This window comes from Eleutherodactylus coqui, chromosome 2 (genome assembly GCF_035609145.1).
Source record: "Eleutherodactylus coqui strain aEleCoq1 chromosome 2, aEleCoq1.hap1, whole genome shotgun sequence".
NCBI classification, from domain to species: domain Eukaryota; kingdom Metazoa; phylum Chordata; class Amphibia; order Anura; family Eleutherodactylidae; genus Eleutherodactylus; species Eleutherodactylus coqui.
The window spans coordinates 197700355-197722078 of NC_089838.1; the positions used below are offsets into that span (position 1 = coordinate 197700355).

The 21724-nt window shown below is 41.9% G+C and overlaps 1 protein-coding gene across 1 annotated transcript in view; it reads right to left on the minus strand.

Annotated features, from left to right (window-relative positions):
* Positions 1–21506, minus strand: part of LOC136613161 (uncharacterized) — a 69335-nt gene extending 47829 nt beyond the window's left edge. Inside the window, exons 1-3 of the mRNA XM_066594011.1 lie at positions 21410–21506; positions 9973–10958; positions 4214–4270 (exon numbers count right to left, since the gene is read on the minus strand). Of these exons, the coding sequence (XP_066450108.1) occupies positions 4214–4270; positions 9973–10882 (967 nt within the window). The 5' untranslated portion in view covers positions 10883–10958; positions 21410–21506. The remainder of the gene's footprint in view (positions 1–4213; positions 4271–9972; positions 10959–21409) is intronic.
* Positions 21507–21724: the final 218 nt, after the last annotated feature.

Genomic DNA, 21724 nt, shown 5'->3' on the forward strand with positions numbered 1-21724 from the left:
AGGAGTGCGACAATGGAAAAAAACTGAAAAATTGGTTAGTTATTAGGGCATAAAATGGGCCCGCCACTAAGGGGTTAAACTATCATTTAAAAAAATGGTTGTGAGACAAGACGAGAGGTGCCGAGACTCACTAAACTATCGGATAGGTGATACATTGCAATGCTGAAAATTGTATCAAGTCGTCACAACTTCAAGAATTTGCAGCGCCATAGTCACCATAACTAATCAGACGTGGGATACGGTTAGGGACCAACAAGGCATTTATTGCAGCGCACACAAATTCACCTGCATTGAGCATGAAGGTAAACCTCCTATCTGACAGATCTGGTTCCTGTCCGCCTCCCAATGTTTATTTACTGTGTCTACTGTTACATGTGTCTGTTAGCTCTACAGCTATTGAGTTCCATTCTTTCCACCTTCCCCCCAGGAAACTATTCAGACCATTCCACCAACACTCCCCAGCCCCTCAGCCTTCGTTTGCCCCCAAGACCTGAAAACACTGCAATCCTTTCATTGCTGCCCCTAGATATCTCTGTCCTTACTACCTGCATGAGATCCCATGCGCCCCTGTTACTATTAGACCCCAGTGTTAGCACAGATTAATGGGTCATTGGTCTTTTCTGTGTGTGGCAATGACAAAGTGACAAATTTACAGACCCTTCTGTCCTTTAATTACTGATTCCTAACTAGATTAGAGTGGCAGAAATGTGATTACTATATACAAATCATATCTGCTGACAAACTAATCTAATTGTGAGTTTATTTACAGATGTACCAAACAATCATGTTAATTAGATTTTTAGCATGTAGTGCTGCCTGCATTATCCTGGATGCATTGTTAATAGAACATGGACAGTGCAGCCATGACCGAGCCCTTATTGTCATACTACTGTAGTACAAATATATTACTGTAATACACCTACCTCCTGTTCTTGTAGCTTTGTCCTGTCCCAGTTTTTGTTGTCACATCTACTATAAAGACATGGCATACATACAGTTGTAAGAAAAAGTAAGTGAACCCTTTGGAACTCCCAGGATTTCTGTATTGACTACTGATAAAATGTGGTCTGATTGTTAAAGGCGTTTTCAGGCGTGCTCTAAAAACGCACCTCTTCAGGAAGGCATACCGCATTCCCTAAACAAACCCCTCTGTACTCCACCTGATAACATGCTCCCTGACCTACTGACTGCAATCCCTGCTAGCCGTCATAAACCGCTCCTGCAGTCATACTGATCCTGCCGTCACACGGCTAAATGTCTGACCATTGTCTATGTGTACAGAATCCCTCACTCTCCACCCCGCCATACCGTACACATCTCCAGCTCCTTTACCTTCTATATCCCCCATTACTTGGAGTATATAAGCTCGTTGGAGCAGGACCCTCACCCCTATTGTTTCCATCAACTGATTACTGTACTATGTAACTGTGGTTCTGTAATTTTTGTACTTTTGTCTTTCTGTATTCCCCCCTGTCTATGTAAGCGCTGTGGAATATGTTGGCGCTATACAAATAAAGATTATTTATTATTATTATTATTATTATTAAAGGCCCATTTACACCAGACAATTAACTCAAAAAAATTTGTAATCGGCGATCAGTTTAGCGATAATCGGTGTGTGTAAAGGTGCGCCCATCGTCCGCTTTTCGGCTGATCGCTAAATTCAGTCCAACATAAAAATTGTCACTCACTTTTATCTTAGTTCTCCATGGGGTGTTTGGGTGTGTGTGTGGTGGTGGAGTGCTGATAGCATTGTTTCCCCATGGAGAACAAAGGATCTGAGCACAGATAATAGCCTCTGGCTATTAGCTGTGTTCAGTGAAGGCTTCATTTGCATACCTAATTGGTGTTCAAGTAGCAGGGTAGCTACTTAAATACCAATGTATTTTTTTGCAAAATGATCGCTCAAAGCTGTCACTTAAACTGTGGTTTGAGCGATCTTTGAGCGATCATCGGCCTGTGTAAATCAGCCTTAACCAGTAAGTCACAGTCTTTGTGTTTGTCTATGTTAGACAAACACAATCTTTAAAGGTACCTTTAAACGTCACCACTATCGGGCGCCCAACAACCATCGTACCGACTATCGTTCCTCTACTTTCACACTAGAGCAATAACTATTCCGTGAATGGAGACGGAGAGGTCTGGAGATCTCTTCTGCCTGTTTACACAGTCCAATATCCACTTGGTTTTTAGGTGAGCTAAAAAAGAAGCGACTACAACAAGTGAGCGTTTTCTTCCTCAGTCCCTGTCTGCTGCCACATGTACATAGGACAGCTATCGCATGAATTCACTGTTTCCATTGAAGTCAATGGAAGCCGTCTGATCGGCGGTGAATCCGCAATTGAATTGTGGGCGGGCCACGGATTCCACAGAAAAGCACGAGATTCGAAAAAAAATCTCAGTTCTCAGCGTTATCACTGTGTGTTATCTGTGGTGTTACTTAAGGCCCATTTAGACCAAACGATTCTTGCTCAATAGTCGCTCAAAGTCGTCTTTTGAGCAAGATTCGTTGGGTCCAAACGCGCGGTGATCGTGCAGTTTTCGTTAACAATTCGCTCATCATTGTCTTTCAGCAAGCTGAAAGACAACGATGAGTCTTATCAGTGCCGCCCGCTGAGTTCTCAGTGGGATACCGCTGATACTATTGTTTCAGCTGGTATCCCGTTCGAAGAACACAGCAGAAGTATGCAGAAGACAAGCATTTCAGCTGTATACCAGCTGAGCGCTCCGTGAACACAGCAGGAGTATGCAAAAGACAGTGCTACAGCTGTCTTCTGCATACGCCACTCAGAGCACTCAACTGTATAGGAGCTGAGCACTCCGTGAACAAAGGAGTATGCAGAAGACAGCGCTCCAGCTGTGTTCTGCATACCCCGCTCGGAGTGCTCAGCTGTATACCAGCTGAGTGCTCCATGAATATAGCAGGAGTATGCAGAAGACAGCACTCCAGCTGTGTTCTGTATACCCCGCTCGAAGTGCCCAGCTGTATACCAGCTGAGCGCTCCAAGAAGACAACAGCTGTATGCAGAAGATAGCAGTCTCGCTTGTTTTCTGCATACAGAGTGAGCCTTCATTTACACACTTATGCAAAGTGAACGCTCAAAACTGTCACTCAAACTGTCGTTTGAGCGACCATCTTGCCATGTAAATGCACACAACGATTATCACTCAAAATATGTCATTTGAGCAAAGTTTGAGCAATAATCGTTGTGTCTAAATGGGCCCTTAGGACTGCAGGTGACATCACTGTTATCTCTCCTCAGCGTTATCACTGTTATCTGGGTAAACATGGCCACTTACATTACACTACAGTACTGTTTTACTAGCGCCCACAGCGACGCTGGAGAAGGGAGGGTAGCGTTTTGGCATCAGCAGGAGGGGGCGCTGAGCAGAAGATCACGTGGGCTGCATCAGCAGCGAGGCCAAGTGGGTCGGCGGGCGCCACTGCAACTAGAAGCAGCCAATGAAACTAGAAATTCTGGCTTCAAAAATCTGTGAAACTGGAAACCGGCTGAACTAGCAGACAACGAAGCTAGAGGTTTGACTGTATTGCTGACCATACCCAGATTATTGCAACATTGTCGGCTGCACATTATTGTCTATAATGTGAAGGTTAACCTCCATGTTCATGGTTCTTATCGCTACAACCAACAGACCAAGACCATGCCATGTAAAACATCCCCAGACCATGGCAGAACCTCCATACTTAAAACAACCCTTCAAAACTGGAGAAACATAGATGGCCGTATTAGCTTCTCTGACTCATAGAATCCCAGAATAGTAGAGTTTGAAGGGACCTCTAGGGTCATCAGGTCCAACCCCCTGCTCAGTGCAGGATTCACTAAATAATCCCAGACAGAGGTCTGTCGAGCCTTTGTTTGAAGATTTCCATTGAAAGAGAACTCACCACCTCCAATGGTAACCTCTTCCACTCATTGATAACCCTCACTGTCAGAAAGTTTTTTCTAATATCTATCTGTGTCTTCTCCATTTCAGTTTCATCCCATTGCTTCTAGTCTTTCCTTGTGTAGATGAGAATAGGGCTGATCCCTCTGCACTGTGACAGCCCTTCAGATATTTGTAGACGGCTATTAACTCTCCTCTCAGCCTTCTTTTTTGCAAGCTAAACATTCCCAGATCTTTTAGGATATGATTTGCAGACCACTCACCATCTTGGTAACTCTTCTCTGAACCTGCTCCAGTTTGTCTTGTTTTTTTTTTCTAAAGTGAGGTGCCCAGAACTGGTCACAGTATTCCAGATGAGGTCTGACTAAGGAAGAGTAGAGGGGATAATTACCTCACGTGATCTAGACTCTATGCTTCTCTTAATACATCCCAGAATTGTATTTGCCTTTTTGGATGCTGCATCACATTGTTGACTCATGTTCAGTCTATGATCTATTAGTATACCCAAGTCATTTTCACATGTGCTGCTACTTAGCCCAATTCCTCCCATTTTGTGTTTTTTTTTTTTTTCATTTTTCTTGCCCAGATTTAGAACTTTGCATTTCTCCTTGTTAAATACCATTCTGTTAGTTGCCACCCCCTGTTCAAGCTGTTCTAGATCTTTTTGAATACTCTCTCTCTTCCCTAGTGTTAGCTATCCCTCTTAGCTGTGTGTCGTCTGCAAATTTGATCAGTTTCCCATCAATTTTCACCTACAGATCATTTATAAAAATGTTGAACAACACCTGGCCTAGGACAGAGCTTTGTGGTACCCCACTTGACACATCCTTCCATTTGGGTGTGCAGCCATTTATGACCACTCTTTGAGTACAATCACTCAGCCACTTGTGAATCCATCTAACAGTTGGCTTGTCGATCCCATATTTGGTCATTTTTTCAATAAGTATGCTATGAAATACTTTGTCAAATGCTTTACTAAAGTCAAGATATACTATATCCACCGCATTTCCCTGATCAACCTAGTCGGTGATTCTGTCATAGAAGAAAATTAGATGCATCCTGCATGACTTGTTTGTTACTAACCCATGCTGGCTCTGGGTAATAATTACTCAATTTTTATCCAAGTACTTGCATACATGCTGTTTAATAATTTGTTCAAAGATCTTTCCCGGTATAGAAGTCAGGCTCACAGGCCTGCAGTTTCCTGATCCACCTTCTTCCCTTTTTTTGAAGATAGGGATAACATTTGCCCTTTTTCAATCTTCTGGGAATTCTCCTGTTCTCCAGAAATTTTCAAAAATTATAGAGAGTGGTTCAGCAATTACCTCTGCTGCTTCATTTAGTATCCTAGGATGTAATTTATCTGCTGCTTCATTTAGTATCCTAGGATGTAATTCATCTGGACCGTTAGCTAAGTGATCCCTCGCCATATCTCTCCCTATGAGGGAACACATAGCTAACTTAAATGACTATCTCATGCACACTGTATATTAGTATGCATTATTAGCCTAAGACACTGCACCTAGTTTGATTAACCAGTGCTGATCAGTAGGAGCAGTATGTAGTGTCTTATACCATCGATGTATACTATTCAAAATGTGCATCAGATAGTTAGAAAAGTGGTTTGGCCATCTTTGTTTTTCTTAGTCCATAGGGTTTCCTTAACTATTTACACAGCACACACCAAAAGCATTCCCCCAAGTATCCTCCACACCCTGGTATGTCTATCTGATTTGATTTCAAATAGTGTGATTCGTCACTCCATAGAACTTTCTTCCATTGCACCACTGAAGATGAGCCTATGCATCTTCTTTGAGGGAACTCACCATATGTTTGGAGGGTGAATGGAGGGAAATACCATAAGTATTTCAGGTGTTAATAGAAAGTATGCCACAGAGTACCCAGGACTAAAGGCCATTTACACGGAGTGATGATCGCTCAAAAATCGCTTAAACGACAGTTCGAGTGACAGTTTTGAGCGATCATTTTGCATAAACTATTAAGTTGCTACTTAATAGCTTATTAGCATGCAAATGAAGCCTTAGCTGAAAGCAGTTAACAGCCGGAGGGCTATTATCTGCATTGAGCTCTTTTGTTCTCCAACAGGTTAAATAGCTGAAACAATGCTATTAGCACTACCCCCCCCCCCCCCCCCCCCCGGAGAACTCAGTGTGTGGTCCTGATAAGGCCGCAGGATGATTTTTAGGTTAGCTTGAATTTAATGATCAACTAGCAGTGCACGAAAAGCGCACGATGGCCGCGCACTTAGAGGCAACGATTATCACTCAAAAGATCGCTTTTGAGCGATTTTTGAGCAATCATCGCTCCGTGTAAATGGGCCTTAAAGAAGGCCCCATTAAGTATTAACATATGTAATTAAATAATCCTCTTGGATAGTGCAGGTATAGGCCCCCTGTCCACGGGCGTTGCGGTATCCGGCGGCGAATCTCGATCGCGGGAGCCGCCGCCCGGGAGCAGGAGCTGGCAGACGGTTCTCCGCAAGTAAGTCTATCTGACAGATAGGCGGACCGCGGAGAATTGGGGCAATTCGCAGCATGCTGCGAATTGCCGGCCACGAGCGGAGAATCGCAATGATTCTCGCTATGGAGAGCTATGGAGAGCTTCAGCCGGCGTGATTCGCCAGCAATTTACCGCCGGCGAAATCACTGCTGTGGACAGGGGGCCTTAATGAGCTTCAAAGCTATACAGCAACATGTTACACAAATAAGAAACATATTTACATTAGTATTTGAATTAACCCAACACAACAATGACAGATAGTTTCATTTATGATACCCACAGTCTGTCCAACAACTTGCTAAACATTTCCTTTGCCGTGCTGTGAAGCACATCTGATCTGATATAAAAGGATTATGTCAATGACTAACTTTACATTTTCCTACAACTCGATTTTTTGTAACTACTTTTTCCATGACACGAATATCAATTTGTAATCCTATCACATAACTAGTAAGCAATGCAGATGACAAATGATACCTTACACAGTGGCAATCATCTTAATAAAGGATTATGGAGACCTGTCACAGGGTAACTCATTAATTTTTTAGTTATCACCATATGCTAGACGATAATTCTGCCCTACTATGTTGTACAGTATCAAATAGTACAAAGAGGGTATCAGTGACACCTCTCCAAGCACTTCGGCCAAGGCGCACACCTAAGCTAGGGATGCGATAAAATCCTGACACATACTGTCCAAGAGAAACAACCAGCAATCAGCAAGGTGGATTATATGCCCCTAAAGTACGGTAGGAGCTGATTCTACATCTACGTGGAATAAAGCGCATTTGCTGTATTTTATCTCGGAATATAAGACGAACACAAAATAATCAAATATCTGGATCACAATATACTAAGCAATTGTTGTTGGGAGGTTATTGTTCTTATTGGATGTCTTGCTACGGTTCTCAATGTATTTAGAGGTTACGGAGGTAAATAAGTGCCTGCAGAATTTTCAATGAGATCACAGCAGTAAAAGGAAGGATGCTGGGTAATGTAGAACTACTTGGCCAGAATACAGATGAGCAGAGGGAAGGATTTGTGTGCTTCTATGTGTGGGTTATATATTTAACCAAATGCTACAGCATCATAGCAACAGCCGGGTTACTGCTTCTACCATAGCTCTCAGCACCACTGATGGAATACAGAAAGTCAGCTTTCCCTGCACAACAATGGCAAGATACACAACGCAGTTCGCTTCCTCTGCTGCCCCACTGCACTGCGATACTAGCTGTGTGAAATACAAACACAGACAGGCATCAGACAGTATATATATACTGTCTAGTGGAAGGGGCATAATGAGAGCCGCACAGCTCAGCGCTCTTCACATATACCAGTCGGACATAAGAAGCTCTAGAAAATATCTTCAGCACATTTGTACAACCGTCATAACCCGCATTACATAGCTCTTCATGCACTCCATGTAATGCTAGCTGAGCACAGATGTAATGCAGATCTAATGCAAACATCCCCCATCCATCCTCCCTCTCATACAGCCATTGTATACACCTGCAGAGGTCATAAAGTACACATTCGGGAAGAGTGCCTCCCCCACTAATATAACATACCCCCCCTCCTGCACATACACCCACAGCAATAACCACCTCCATTCACACTATGCAGAAAAACATCTGTATATAGAAGAGGCTGAATAAATAAGGGGTCAGTTTCCCACCAGGCTAGGCGCCCAGGGGAACGTCATTTGCATCAGCGGGTCAGTCCTCAGCTGGTGTCATCAACATGGCATATATTTGCGATCCCTGGGCTATTCTATGTTTTTTCTCAGTAAAACCTATATAGAATCATCAGATTGTGAACTGAATTCTTTTGATAGGACTCTATCACCGTGGGCCGGGAAATTTACCAAACACCTGTGTTCTTACTACGATATTGTACAAAAACCTGTATAAAGGGGGGCCAAACAAGCCATCACTGATGCACTGGAGCAGTAATCATCTTTGTATGCCTACATTATTAAGCTAAAATAAGGAAGAGGGATGAGGGTTTGTACCAGAACACACACTAGGAAGTGAAGGGCCATTAATTAGATGCAAAAAGGGAACTATTTTTCATGAATGACCTTGGACACTTGCTGCAAAATCCCAATTGGGAATCCACTACCATGGCTAGTGAGATGAAGGTCTGTCACTAGAGATGAGCGAGCACGCTCGGATAAGTCAGTTACTCGAGCGAGCCTTGCACTTCTCGAGTAACTGCATCCTTGTCCGAGCGTGCTCGGGGGGGGGGGGGGGGGAGATCTCTCTGACTCTCCCCATCGCTACCCCCCGCTATCCTCCGTTGCCCCCCCGAGCACGCTCGGACAAGAATGCAGTTACTCGAGAAGTCCAAGGCTTGCTCGAGTAACTGACTTATCCGAGCGTGCTCGCTCATCTCTACCACGGCCGTGGGCACTAGCCCTAATAGTCCTTTTACATGGGATGACTGTCAGGTGCTTAAGGGCCCTGCATAAGCCAGGATCTCTTCCAGCCATCCGCCTCCATTCAGAGTAAACAAGCAGTCGTTCATCGAGGAATGACCGCCTGTTCACATGGGCTGATTATTGTTAGGTTTTCATGCCTGCATAAAATTAACAACGAACAATAAGCGAACTAATTATCGCTCAATCGTTGGGCATGTTTACACTGAACAATTATCGTTGAGTTTTGCATGATCCAACAATTACCTAAACTATAATCATAAGTCCTTCCTTTATATTTCACTGTCCTTCCTAATCCAATTTTGTCTTTGGCTAAAAACAAAAATGCAAGAAAAACTGTTTCTTTTTTAAAAAAACACCTAGTGTAAAACCAGCCTCATGCTGGCATTTATTATTCTAGAAAAAATAGTGGTCACTATTAAAGAAATTGACTTGGTGTAACTCTTGCAATAGGGTTATGGAACTTATGCGCACAAACCAAGGTTAAAATATTAAGGCATGCAAAAAATATATATATTTTGGGCAGAGATGGGTGCATGCAATTCAGTGTTCTCTTCAATGAAGAGGAGAGGGTCTTAAAGGGGTTCTCCAGTTGTAAACTGCTATTGGCCTACCTGTAGGATAGGACATCAATAGTAGATCAGCAGGGCCGATGTGTTTATGCACTGAGCTGATATCTACAGGAAGCAGATAGCTTGCTCTCACTGCAGTGGTCCTGGTTGATATTATATCAATGGGAACTTTTCCTGTAATACCATGCCTGGCCACTGCAGTGAGAACCGAGCAGTTTCCTGTAGAAATAGGCTTAGCACATAAGCATACTGGCCTGGTAAGCAGCTGATCAGCATGGGTCCTGGGTGGTAGACCCCTGCTGATCTACTATTAATGGCCTATACTAAGGATAATATAGTAACATAGTATGTTAGGCTGAAAAAATGTCCATCTAGTTCGGCCTATTACCATCCAATGTTGATCCAGAGGAAGGCAAAAACCCCAATAAGGTGGAAGCCAGTTTTCCTCATTTACGTCATCGATAGTTTACAACTAGAAAACCCCTAACCCAACCTCTTTCCCGATTCAACACCTAAATCACACATGCTGTGCCTTACCGGTGATGTTTACTGTCATTGCTGATGCAAAGATAGATGTTTCCTCATAAGTTTGATGGACATCTTTCTCTGTCGAGTCTTTCAAGATCTCCTCAGGAATTACATCAGATATTACAAATGGTGCATCTTCAGTGGCTGTAACTTCATCCAAGCTAAATTTCTTTGTAGGCACTTCAGAAGACACCAATTCAAGGGATTTCTCTTCATGTATCCAAGGATCAGTAGCTGTTTGCTCACTTATGTCCCAGACATATGGCAATGATGGACCTGAAGACACATCAGTATGAGGTCTGGTGCTACTTAAAACTGTTGTATGTACAGGCACTTCATCTTCCTCTTCAAGTGAATGGGATACAATGTTTTCCAAGGATGTCTCAGCCTCAGGAATGGGTACCATTAGGAAATTAACAACAGTAGTAAAGACGGATGTAAAGGGTAACTGTGAAGAGATCTCAGGCCATGCAGAGGCTGATACATAAGAATCTGTCAGAGGAGGCAGTGTTGGAGGTTCTCCATTTGCAGCCTCTGTTACGGGTCTGTCTGTCAGCTCATAACTGGGAGTGATGGTCTGCAAATATTCATCTGTATCCTGGCTCTGGTCAAGTAGCAACATATCTGTCTGAAGTTGGTCTGGTTGTAGACCTGGCATACTATGTGTTGAAACATGCAACAAATACATGTCTGTTTTGCTTTCATCAGAAAGTGGAGCTTCATTATCGTTGAGCCATGCAGGTGTCACCGAAGAAGGATATTCATCCGCTAGGGAAAAACCAACTGGGGAGACAGTATGTGGTACAATCAATTCTTCATCTGTCGGCAAGATGTCCTCAGTGGAAGTGACCTTCTGGAGGCTTAGGTGCAAGCATGCCAAAAGGATAATGTTTATTGATGTCCGGTATGACAAGCCCATGATGTGTCGTCTTATAAGAGCATCTACCAGACAAATACAATGTCACCGTGGCTTTACATTTCTTTGACAGCAGAAACTGGAAGGCAAAAAAAGACATTATAGTAAGACATACAGGACAACACAAGTTCTATTGTTGTATGTCAAGGTTTTTTATACCAGTCAGGACGGAATCTTTGGAAAAAATTATTTGAACCGTTACATATAGAAAAATGAAGTAATAAAGTGAAAAAAAATACGTAAATGTCTGTCGATATTTTTTATAAAGTGTAGACTAAACCACTTTTTTGCATTTGAATATTATTCAAATATGTATTTATTTTACCCATTTATATAGTGCATATATATTCCGCAGTGCTCTAGGGTTTTGTCCCCAATGGGGATCACAATCTAAATTTACGATTTGAAAGTTTTCGGAGTTAATCATAATCAGTTATTAAAAGTGAACCTAGATGACCAACTGTGGTCATGTGCCATTCATTGTGCCGATATCACAAGCTTCAGCAACCAGGGCAGAATCACCACTGAAGTCTGTGGTTGGCTGAGCGGCCATGGATGCACGTGAACACAGCTGACTTCGTCTGGACAGGGAGCCATGGAAGGAGGTGAATAGGGGTTTGTCTTTCTTTTAAATCATTTAGCAAAAATGTTCATTGAGTCCCAGAGTTTAATGCTATTTCCTGTTTTATGTAAATTCTTCACTATTGTCAAGAACTCTGTTTACTGTCAGTGGATGAAAACATTCCTGCTTATATTCAGAGGCTGAAAACCCATACAGAGCTACTCCTGCTGAAAGCTGCAAAGGGGGTAAAAAACTCTTCCAGTCTAGACAGTAATCTGTGACCAAAATACATCAATAGCTCCAGTTTCTCTTCTTATAGTTTGTTAGCGTTTTGGGCTTATTCAGTTGAGTGTGGGTGTAAATACGCTCACCGAGATGGAATGTAGTTGCGCACGAACAAGTGGAGTTTCCTCCCCTTTGCTACCTTTTCAAACTCTGCGCCAGAGTGCAAGAGTTTGAAAGTAATGGCGAGAAGACAGGTTGTGGCTGATATTTCTCGCACGTAGTATTCACTATGTGTGGGAAAGATAGAGCAGGTGCTATCTTTTCTCGACTGTACAATTAATGGTTGAGAAAAGAGCTAGTGAGAATGAAACCACTGAACTCCTATTGAAATCGGGGGGTTTAGTTTTGTCCCGTTTTGCGGCCGTGATTATTACGGACACATAAGGGGAGAAAACAACGTTCGTCTGAATCTGCCCTAAGAGTAGGTAAAATACATCTCTCCAAAATCCAAACATATTCGTTCACAAAGGACTGTTAAAGGGATCCTTCATAAGATACACCTAAATACGCAGCAAATTCTGCAGCAAAATCCACATGTGGGTTATGGAGCAGAAATCCGCAGTAGCAGATTACGCTGCATCTTTAGGTGCGCCTTGTAGAAATATTCCATACACGTGAGGGTGCTTTCACATGGGATGGAGTATTCTGCAACAGCGCCATAGAATATGCCTTTTTGGAACTCTGTACCAAAATCCGCACATCTAACTGGATTTCCGTGTGGAATTGCCAACAGAATTCTGCCATTTTCAACATCAAAACCCGCATGTTAGCAGTGCGGATCTTGGCGCTGAATATTCTGCAGGGGGGCATATTATACAACGCTTTTGCGGAATATTCTGTCCTGCATGAAAAGCCCCTAAACTGGATGTAGTAGTAGCCATTTTTCAGCTCTGAGAATTATTAGGTCTATGCAGTTTTCCAGTCTCTGGATGTAAATAAGAAAGTTCCCATTTGCTGACAGTAAGCAGGTCTTAAAAACGGTCAGTAATTAAGCCAAGCATATCAGCATTTTTTTTACTATACCTTATGTGACTGAGGTCTACAATTGTATATATACTTGTCCAAACAACATTGGATTTGAACTCCTGAGTGGTGATAAGCCTTGTCTGTACATTATCACATAAGTGAAGCAACAGCCTGCAGGTGCTATCTATGAGCACTCTGGGGATCAGAGGGAATTCCTGTCTTATCTCACTGGAGACTCAGTGACCAGGCCATCGGATTTCTGGGCAAGGATGTGTCAGAGCAAAATCTGCATTCCTTCTGAAACTAACACATTATATACTCGTATATTTTATTTTATATATATGTATATATATATATATATATATATATATATATACACACACATACATACATACATGTATACATGTGTGATGACTTGCATGAACTTGTTAGGCATAACTATTATGTCACTATGTACTAAGTTAAACTATGTTTCTATAGGCATTACCCTACCCCTGCTTTTGATCTAGGGGAAGCTATTGTCGCTAATGCTTTAAAAGGGAACTTAGCACTTTTTCACACATTAACCCACTTACACTGTATAAACACCGATGACTTGTGTTTTTCAAAAGTTACTTTGTTGTCCACCCTGCACCAAGCATACATGCTATCTGAAGACTTTGATTTTTCGCACTCCGCATGCAAATATTGGCCAATTGGTCCAGTGGGCGGACTGGACCATCAATGGAACCTTGTGTTACTCTCCCAATACCGCCCTTCTCTCTGCAAGTGACATGGAGATGTTCCACGCCTCATCAGAGCCACGGCGCAAGTATCACGTGTGCACCGTGACCTCTGAGACCAGCACATGTACAGTTGGAAGGGATAAATCATCCCTCAATAGGAAGAGATATACTGCGCATGCGCCCATTTCAGAGGACACGGTGCACATGGGAGACTTGGACCATGGTTGTGATGACATAGAGAACATCTTTACGTCACTTGCAGAGAGAGGGTGGTTGTTGGGGGAGTGATGCAGGGCTCTACAGTTAGTTCGGCGCGCCCACCAGACTGATCACCTGATATTTGTATGCGGTGTGGGAAAATTAAAAGTCTTTAGATTGCAAGTATGCTTGGCACAGGGTGGATGACAACATACCGCTTGAAGAACACATGTCATCAGTGGTTAAACAGTGTAGGTGGATTAATGTGTGGAGAAGTGTTGACAGGTTCCCTTTAATGTGAGGCGTCTTTTAGTTTCTATAAGCAGCTTCTTGTTTGTTTTAAAGGGATGACTGATATGTCAGTGATAAAACACTCATTATTGGTTTTTATGATGGGATGGAAAGTCAGCTCCTTAAGATTCTGCTTATGTTTTCCATGTATATTATTATCATCAAAGCGTATAGTAAATAGTTTTTAAGTATTCATTTAGCTAAAGGGTTAATTGGTTTTTAGAATTCACTTGGCTGAAGTGTTAATTAGTTTCACTCAGCTGGAGATTGCTGACATTCCTAAAGAATAAGGTATTTTGACAAGAACAGAACCTCTCCTAACAGATAAGAAGCCTCACCTCATGGGCTTCTTCACATGGGCGTATATGTGTGTGTTTTTGCAAATGTGAAAATTGCGTGTTCAAAACACAGAGAATAGAACCATTTATATCAATGGTTTCATTCTTATTTCCTTTTTTGCATGCATAAGAAAATAGAACATGCTCTATTTTGTGCTTTTTGCACACCAAAGGACCCCATAGAAGTCTATGGGGGGTGCGCAAATGTGCACGCAATACAAAATGGGATGCGCAAAATGCAGAGAAACATTGTGCGGAAAAGAACCTCATTAGGCTAAATAGCCTTTTACATGGGGGGGGGGGGGGTTGTGTAAGCAAAAAAAGAGGAACGTAAACTGCACAGATATGTGCGCAAATCAACCGCATTCCCAGCGCAAATGCATTGCAGTGAGGCATGCATAATTGCACATATGCCCGTCTGAAGGAGCCCTACAAGTGACAAGAGAATGACTGTATAATGCCTCCTTGGACAGTTTTGTGGGAATATCATGTAGCATCATCCTTGGGCTAGAAGTTCACTGCAGACAGAGTCCACCATGAATGGTGTTGGTAAAGTCTACTTGACCTCTTGAGTTGATGGAAATCAACACGGCTCCCCCCCAGATTTCACGCTTCATATCATGGATGCCAAGTTTAGTATTGATTTACTTTTCCATAGGTGACTGGCATGTTATTTGTATCTTTTGATCTTATAGGTCTCTTTTGATGATCCCTATCTTGATATCTTGGATGTCTTATTATACACATTATTAATATTTAGGCAACAGGTTACACATATAGATATGCAGATAAATAGTAATCCCAAGTAAAGTGTAAAGATGTCTTCTCCCAAATCTAGGTCTTTTCCTTTTATATGTCTTTTGTCTTTGCATGCAGTCTTTGAGATATACAGTATACAGTATTTGTTTGGACTGCTTTTATCCCTTCTGATACTTTGACACCATTTTGCGCTGCAACCTTTCATTCATTATGATCCATCTTCTTTCTGCCCTACATTCTGACTCTTTGTCATTTGCAGCTCCTATTACAAGCTATTGCTGAACGTCTTCTGTGTAGTCATTCATCTCATACTTTTCAGTATCCATCCTTTTCAGGGGCTATGCGTCATTGATCAGTAGTTCTAAAACTCCCCAACAGGAGCTACAAGACGTGTACCGTTATCATTAGCTTGTCCATGTATTGTATTAGATGAAAAACATTCAGGGACATCTTTTGAGTAGAGATCCTAGCAAAACGATCCCAGTAGCGAGCATGAAGTCAATTGTGTGGAACATATTTAATGATAAATAATGGAATAGGCACACTTGTATGCGTTAATGTTTTATGTGAGTCTTGGTGTATGACACACGGTGGGTGAATGCATGCCTCATGTATAGTGTCATGCTGCCTACCTGTTACATACAATGTAACACAAAACAAATTGCTGTGTGGGTTGCAATCCTCCATCAGTGCTATGATTCATACTCATTTGAATTCAGTTTATGAAAAGCACAAGGACGAAAAAAATATTTAATGTATAACAGGCAAAGGAGGTGGAGGTGGAATGTTCTTTTACAATTGTGTCTGTGTGGAGACTCAGATCTGCACTGCAAATTACTACTAAACAACCCTCAACAACCTCTTAGTTCCAGCTACTTGGGCAATAGATGTAGCTGGTAGTCACTGAGTTCTGCACTTATAGACTGGTTTAACAGGAGTATATTTTCAGCCCCTATGGCCCTAATGTAAATGGATATATTTACATTGGCGTATTTTTCACAGCTTTTTTAAAAATTGCAGTATGCAGTGCTTTTGTCCGTATTGCATGAAAAATTTGCCTATTATAGTCTATAGAAAGTGATTAAAATATGGATGCAACCATATGACATCGGTTTTTCATCTAAATGCACCTCTGTATTTGCATTCACTGGTAATATTTTCTATTTGGCAAATACGGTTCCAAATTTGTCCAGTAGAAGCTAAGCTAAAGACAAGTGGAAGCATGGTGGCTCAGTGTTAGCACTGTTGACCTGCAGTGCTAGGCCCTGGATTCAAGAATTGGACCAAGGATCAGCATGGAGTATGTATGTCCTGCCTGTGTTTGTGTGCGTAATAAAGCATTCAATGAATGGAGGTGCAGCATGGCGGAGATCTTTTACGGCTACCTGCATCCATTCACTTTGAAAAGGCAGTCGTTCACAGATGAATGACTGCCTGTTTACTCTAAGAACTCGCTCACTAGTTGTTTTGTTTTCACTGAGCTGAAATAAAGGAACTAGCTATTTCCCACTCAGTTTCCTGTTGGGTCTTGTCGGGACAACTATTACTGTAAAAAACATTTGCTTGTTTGAGCAAATTTTACGGCGGATGGTTGTCCTGTGTAAAGCCATGCTTAGTCACTTTCTACTGGTGCCCAACTTTTTGAGTTAGAGGCTATGAAACCTTGAGTCCAATGGAAGTGTAGACGCCTGGGGGCCATGGATTTTCTTCCAGCATACGCCTGAGTTCATGAACCTATTGGGATGATTAGATGAGGCCCCCCCACCACTCCGTTTCTATATCCCATTTTTCGTCTTCTTCTCCCACTCTACTTATAGTACTGTTCCTTCTCATCCCTCTTCTCCCCTTTCTTTCTCCTCCTCTAGTCAGTTCTTTTTGTTTTGTTTCTCTTTTTCTATCCCCTATTCGATTCTGCTTTGCCTTCCTCTTATGCCTCTATCATTTGTTCTTTCTTTTTACTTACTCTACCTTTTCCTTCAATGTTGGTTTAACAACCACTTAAGTTACTATCAAGCAGTTTCTTGGTATTTGCAAGTCATTCACTGAAAAACTCAAGTAACACAGAGTCACTCTGAGCTATAAAGCTAAGTAAACACTCCAGAAGGGATCCCAACTCCGACCTGGACTTCCTATACAAATTGAGGACCTCTTGGACTATATAGACTTTTATACTCAGCCTGCAGTCCTATCCTGAGAATAAATAGCTGGAACTTTGGCGACATTGCCACAGTTAAAGGGGTTTTCCAGTGAAATACTTGATGACGTATCATCAGGATAGGTCATTAATAGTTGATCGGCTGGGGTTCGTCGCTTGGGTCCCCAACCAATCAACTGAGCGGGCGCATGCTGTCAGCACAGCAAATACATAGAGATCAGAGCATAAGCCTCCACGCCGACCTCCGTGTAGTGGCCGGCCCTTGTGACTGCAGGCATGGCTCCCATTGATTTCTCATTTTGACTTTTCTCCATGCCTCTTAATCATGTGATTGCGATTTCAACTTTATCACAATATTGAAATACTGCCACATGTAAAGGCGCTATAAACTACCTACAAGAGACACCATATTCTCCCTAGAAGCAATGTGTAATATGGACTTATTGTATTTAAAGGGGTTGCCTGACTTTAGATGGCCATGATATAAAATTAAAGAAATCAGTGAGTATGGCTTTGGGGAAAGAAGACAGGTGAGTATGGCTTCTTGTGTTTTTTTATCACACAACCAGCTGTTAATTTTTTCTATGTGAAGAACCCCTTTAAGGATCGGAAAACATTCTGTGTCATAACTGCATACACTGGACTGTGAATACTTTAGATTCACTGAATTGTATATATACAGCCTATAGCTACAATCTGCAGATAACAATCAGAAATGATTGAAGATATCTAAGGGGCATGTAGCAGATATGTGTAATTCTGTCGGACCGCTCCTTAGAAATATGAAAGGTTTACTGTAGAAGGAAGAATCTCATACTAGTGAAGTGAATACCAGTCACCATAGAAATATTTTTGTGTCCACCACTAAACATATCTGATGGTAAAACATGCACTAACTACTATAGACTATAACTATACTGCAGAATCCAGAGGCAATTCTGTAACTCCCCAACAATTTAGCTTCATTAGTAGTACTGGAGGAGAGAGATTTTATGGGCCTCTTATGACTGCACCCATTATAGTTATGCCCTTGGCAGTATCCTAATCCCACATCTAGTAGAGCAGCAGTCTTTTAGGAGCCTATGCCATTTGTAAGGACTTCATCCTAAGTGTATCTTCAATGTTTATGTCAACAGATAAAACTTTACTTGATTATTATATGAGGTAGATCAAATTAAAATCTCATGAATCAACCTTATTACAATAAAAAAAATGGTACAAGTAGTCATGAAATCAAGACACGTGCCTTATTGATTGACAATTTTGAACTGAGAGAACATAAGGGACGGTTATCAAGACTGGTGCAAAGGAAAAAGTGGAGAAGTTGTCCATGCAACTCGCCAGATAAGAGGCCTTTTGGAAAATATAAGTAATAACCTCATTGGATGTCATAGGCAACTACTTCACTTCTGTTTGCACCAGTTTGGATGCATCTCCCCCTGTATATCACTTTTTACTCACTTCTTATATCTAGCTCACATACTACTATACAATTTCACAGTCCAATTGTTTTTGTGAAACTGTTTCACAATAGGTGCATTTACCCTGCTTTACACCATACACCAGTGTTTCCCAACTCCAGTCCTCAGGGACCCCCAACAGGTCATGTTTTCAGGATTCCTATGGTAAGAACACCTGTGGCAATGTCTGAAGCAACGACAATAATTACATCACTTGTGCAACACTGAGGAAATCCTGAAAACATGACCTGTTGGGGTGCCTTGAGGACCGGAGCAGGGAATCACTGCCATACACTGTTAAGGCCCATTTAGAGACAACGATTATCGCTCAAAATTCGCTCAAGAGCCGTCTTTTGAGCGATAATCGTTGTGTCTAACTGCACTGACATCGTGCAGTTTTTGTTAAGCAGTCGCTGATCGTTGTCATTCAGCATGCTGAAAGACAGTGCTAAGCCTTATCAGAATTCACAGCGGGATATAGCCGATACTATTGTTTCAGCTGTATCCCACTACCTGAACACAGGCGGGGTATGAAGAACACAGCGGTCCAGCTGTGTTCTTCATACCCCGCTTGGAGCGCTCAGCTGTATAACCGGATCACCATGGTATAAAGTAATAAATGAGCAGTTGCTCTCCTCTTCCCTATTCCGCTTCTGCCACTGGCGCCATTCTCCACTGTCATGTGCCATAAAATTGCTGTAGCACCCAATGACTGCGCTCATCCAGGATCACTGAGTGCTATCATTGACTGCTGCAGCTTGTTTGTAGATGGGCTTAGCATGCAGAGTGATGTCACAGGACTAATGCAGTACCAATAACGTACTTGAATAGGAAGGCATGGTGCGCTACATGATGGTATGGTGCAAGGGGGCACCAGATCATGGATTTTAAATTTGTGTTGTGGCACCTGTAAGAGATAGAGATTAGATCCAATTGCAAAGTTGAAAAGTTTCAAGTGGGAAGCAGAAATTCACTTTTCACATCAGTTCTGTGGGACTGCTGCTATGACAGAAGTAAGGTAAGCATACTCAAAGTGGTCTCCTTCTGCTAGGATACATGCATGGAGCCGTTGTTGGACCTGTGTTACAGGGACTCTCAACGTGTATTGGTACCTGAATCTCCTGCAGACCACAGTGGATGACTCCCTGGATGATCTGCCCCTATCGTAGCGGAAGGAGGTCACTTCGAGTATGCTTTCTTTACTTTAGTCATAGCAGCGGTCCCATAATACTTAGAGGGACGTGGAAAACAGATTTCTGCTGCTCACATGCTACTCTTCAACTCTGCAATTGGGTATACTCTCTCTCTCACAGGGGCCCAAGCACCATACTATCATGTAGTGCATCAATGCCCTATTCAAGTATGCTATTGTTACGTTAATATAGATATAGCGCCTACCCTGGACTTCCATATGGAAAGTTTTCCTATCTTCCAAATTTTTAGACGTACCTTGTACAGACATCAAAAATTGTGAGGGTTCCATGCTTTGATAGAAAGTGTTCAGATCTGATCTTTGTCTCTGAGCTTAAATCCCAAAAATTGAATTGCAGCAGTGGCGGTATGTGAGTTGTAAGTTGGGAGGGACATTTTTCATCAAACCTGAAGATGTTGTACTGTATACTTGCATGACCTTCATAGGTAATGCAGTTGCAACGTGAAAGTACAGTTCCACTACATAGCCTATAGTACTGTTCACACATACCTTCTCAGGGTGAACAAATCCTAGGAAACAGTTAATGTATCTAGAAATTGACAGCAACTTATTATTACTATCTCGCTGTGTCAAAATGAGACAAACAAGCAAATTATATGAAAACAAAGAAATGATATGAATGGCATGATAATGTTTGCTCCTAGGGCGATCGATCACTTCCTTGTCAATTCAATGGCTAGATGAACAATTTTATTGCCGTGCACTGGAAAGCCATATGTAGTTGAGAATGTCCGGCTCTAGTAAACTGCAGCATTTTGCTCAATCATATAACTTGCATGAAAATATAATGTATGTGTGCCAAATATACCAGAGTCATATACATCCTGTAACCTGTTAGACAGGAGATAACATATTCACAAATCAATGCATGAGGTTAACGTGCCAACATATTACATGCGTTATACACGTAGATTGGAGTATATGGCAGTAACGCCGGACATAGAAATAACGATTTATGGGGAAAATAAGATATCTTTTCTTGGATGAGGGGACTTTAGTTTTATACCTAATTAAACAAATATGCGCAATAACACAGTCGATATGGTACATGTATGATCATGTATGGAAAATCATCTACTAGCATGTTCACTGCATTTATCATTCATGATTTATTGAGTTAGCCCATAGAAATTTGGATTATAACAAATCTTTGATATATTTTCCTAATGATTTAAAGGATTTCAGCAGATCAGATTATTTAGTACTGCAGCATGACGGATTACCATGGATTGTATGGCATGAGAAATCATTATGTCTATGGCCAGCTGATGTTTTCGGTGTGTGAGGCTGCAGTGTGGATGAGGCACTAGAACTAGTAGCACTCATATTACAATGGTGTGCGCTAAAGACATGATCATATATATATATATATATATATATATATATATATATATATATCTGTACCAGAGAATTCACATCAGCTGTGGAGACAGCCTTGTGCAAAGCAATAGAGACATTAAATGTATAGATGATATCTGAATTCTGCCAATGTCAGAAAAGTCATATGCAGGCGGTGTGAGGTAAGTGCACTTCTCACAGATACCCATATGCTGTGAGGAGGAAGATGGCATCACTTACCCGTCCACATCCATGCTGCTCCCCTCAGTGAGCCCGCTCTCTGCACCGCATCCCACCTCATCTCTCCCCAGTAATGCTTTCCATTACCACATCAGCCCCATCTCTGAGTCTCCCTCCCCCATCCCACCTCGCAGTCATCCCTCCTCCTCCTCTCTGTCACTATATCTCCCTCCAGTTCTCCTCCCAGTCACTGGCTCCTCTGCCTATGGTGTTGCAGATAGTGTATCCATGCCTGTGTGTATATTGCTCTCAGTAACAGAAACAAAATAACATTCTTGCAGATATGATACTTTAGCATGGCTAACCAAAACAACA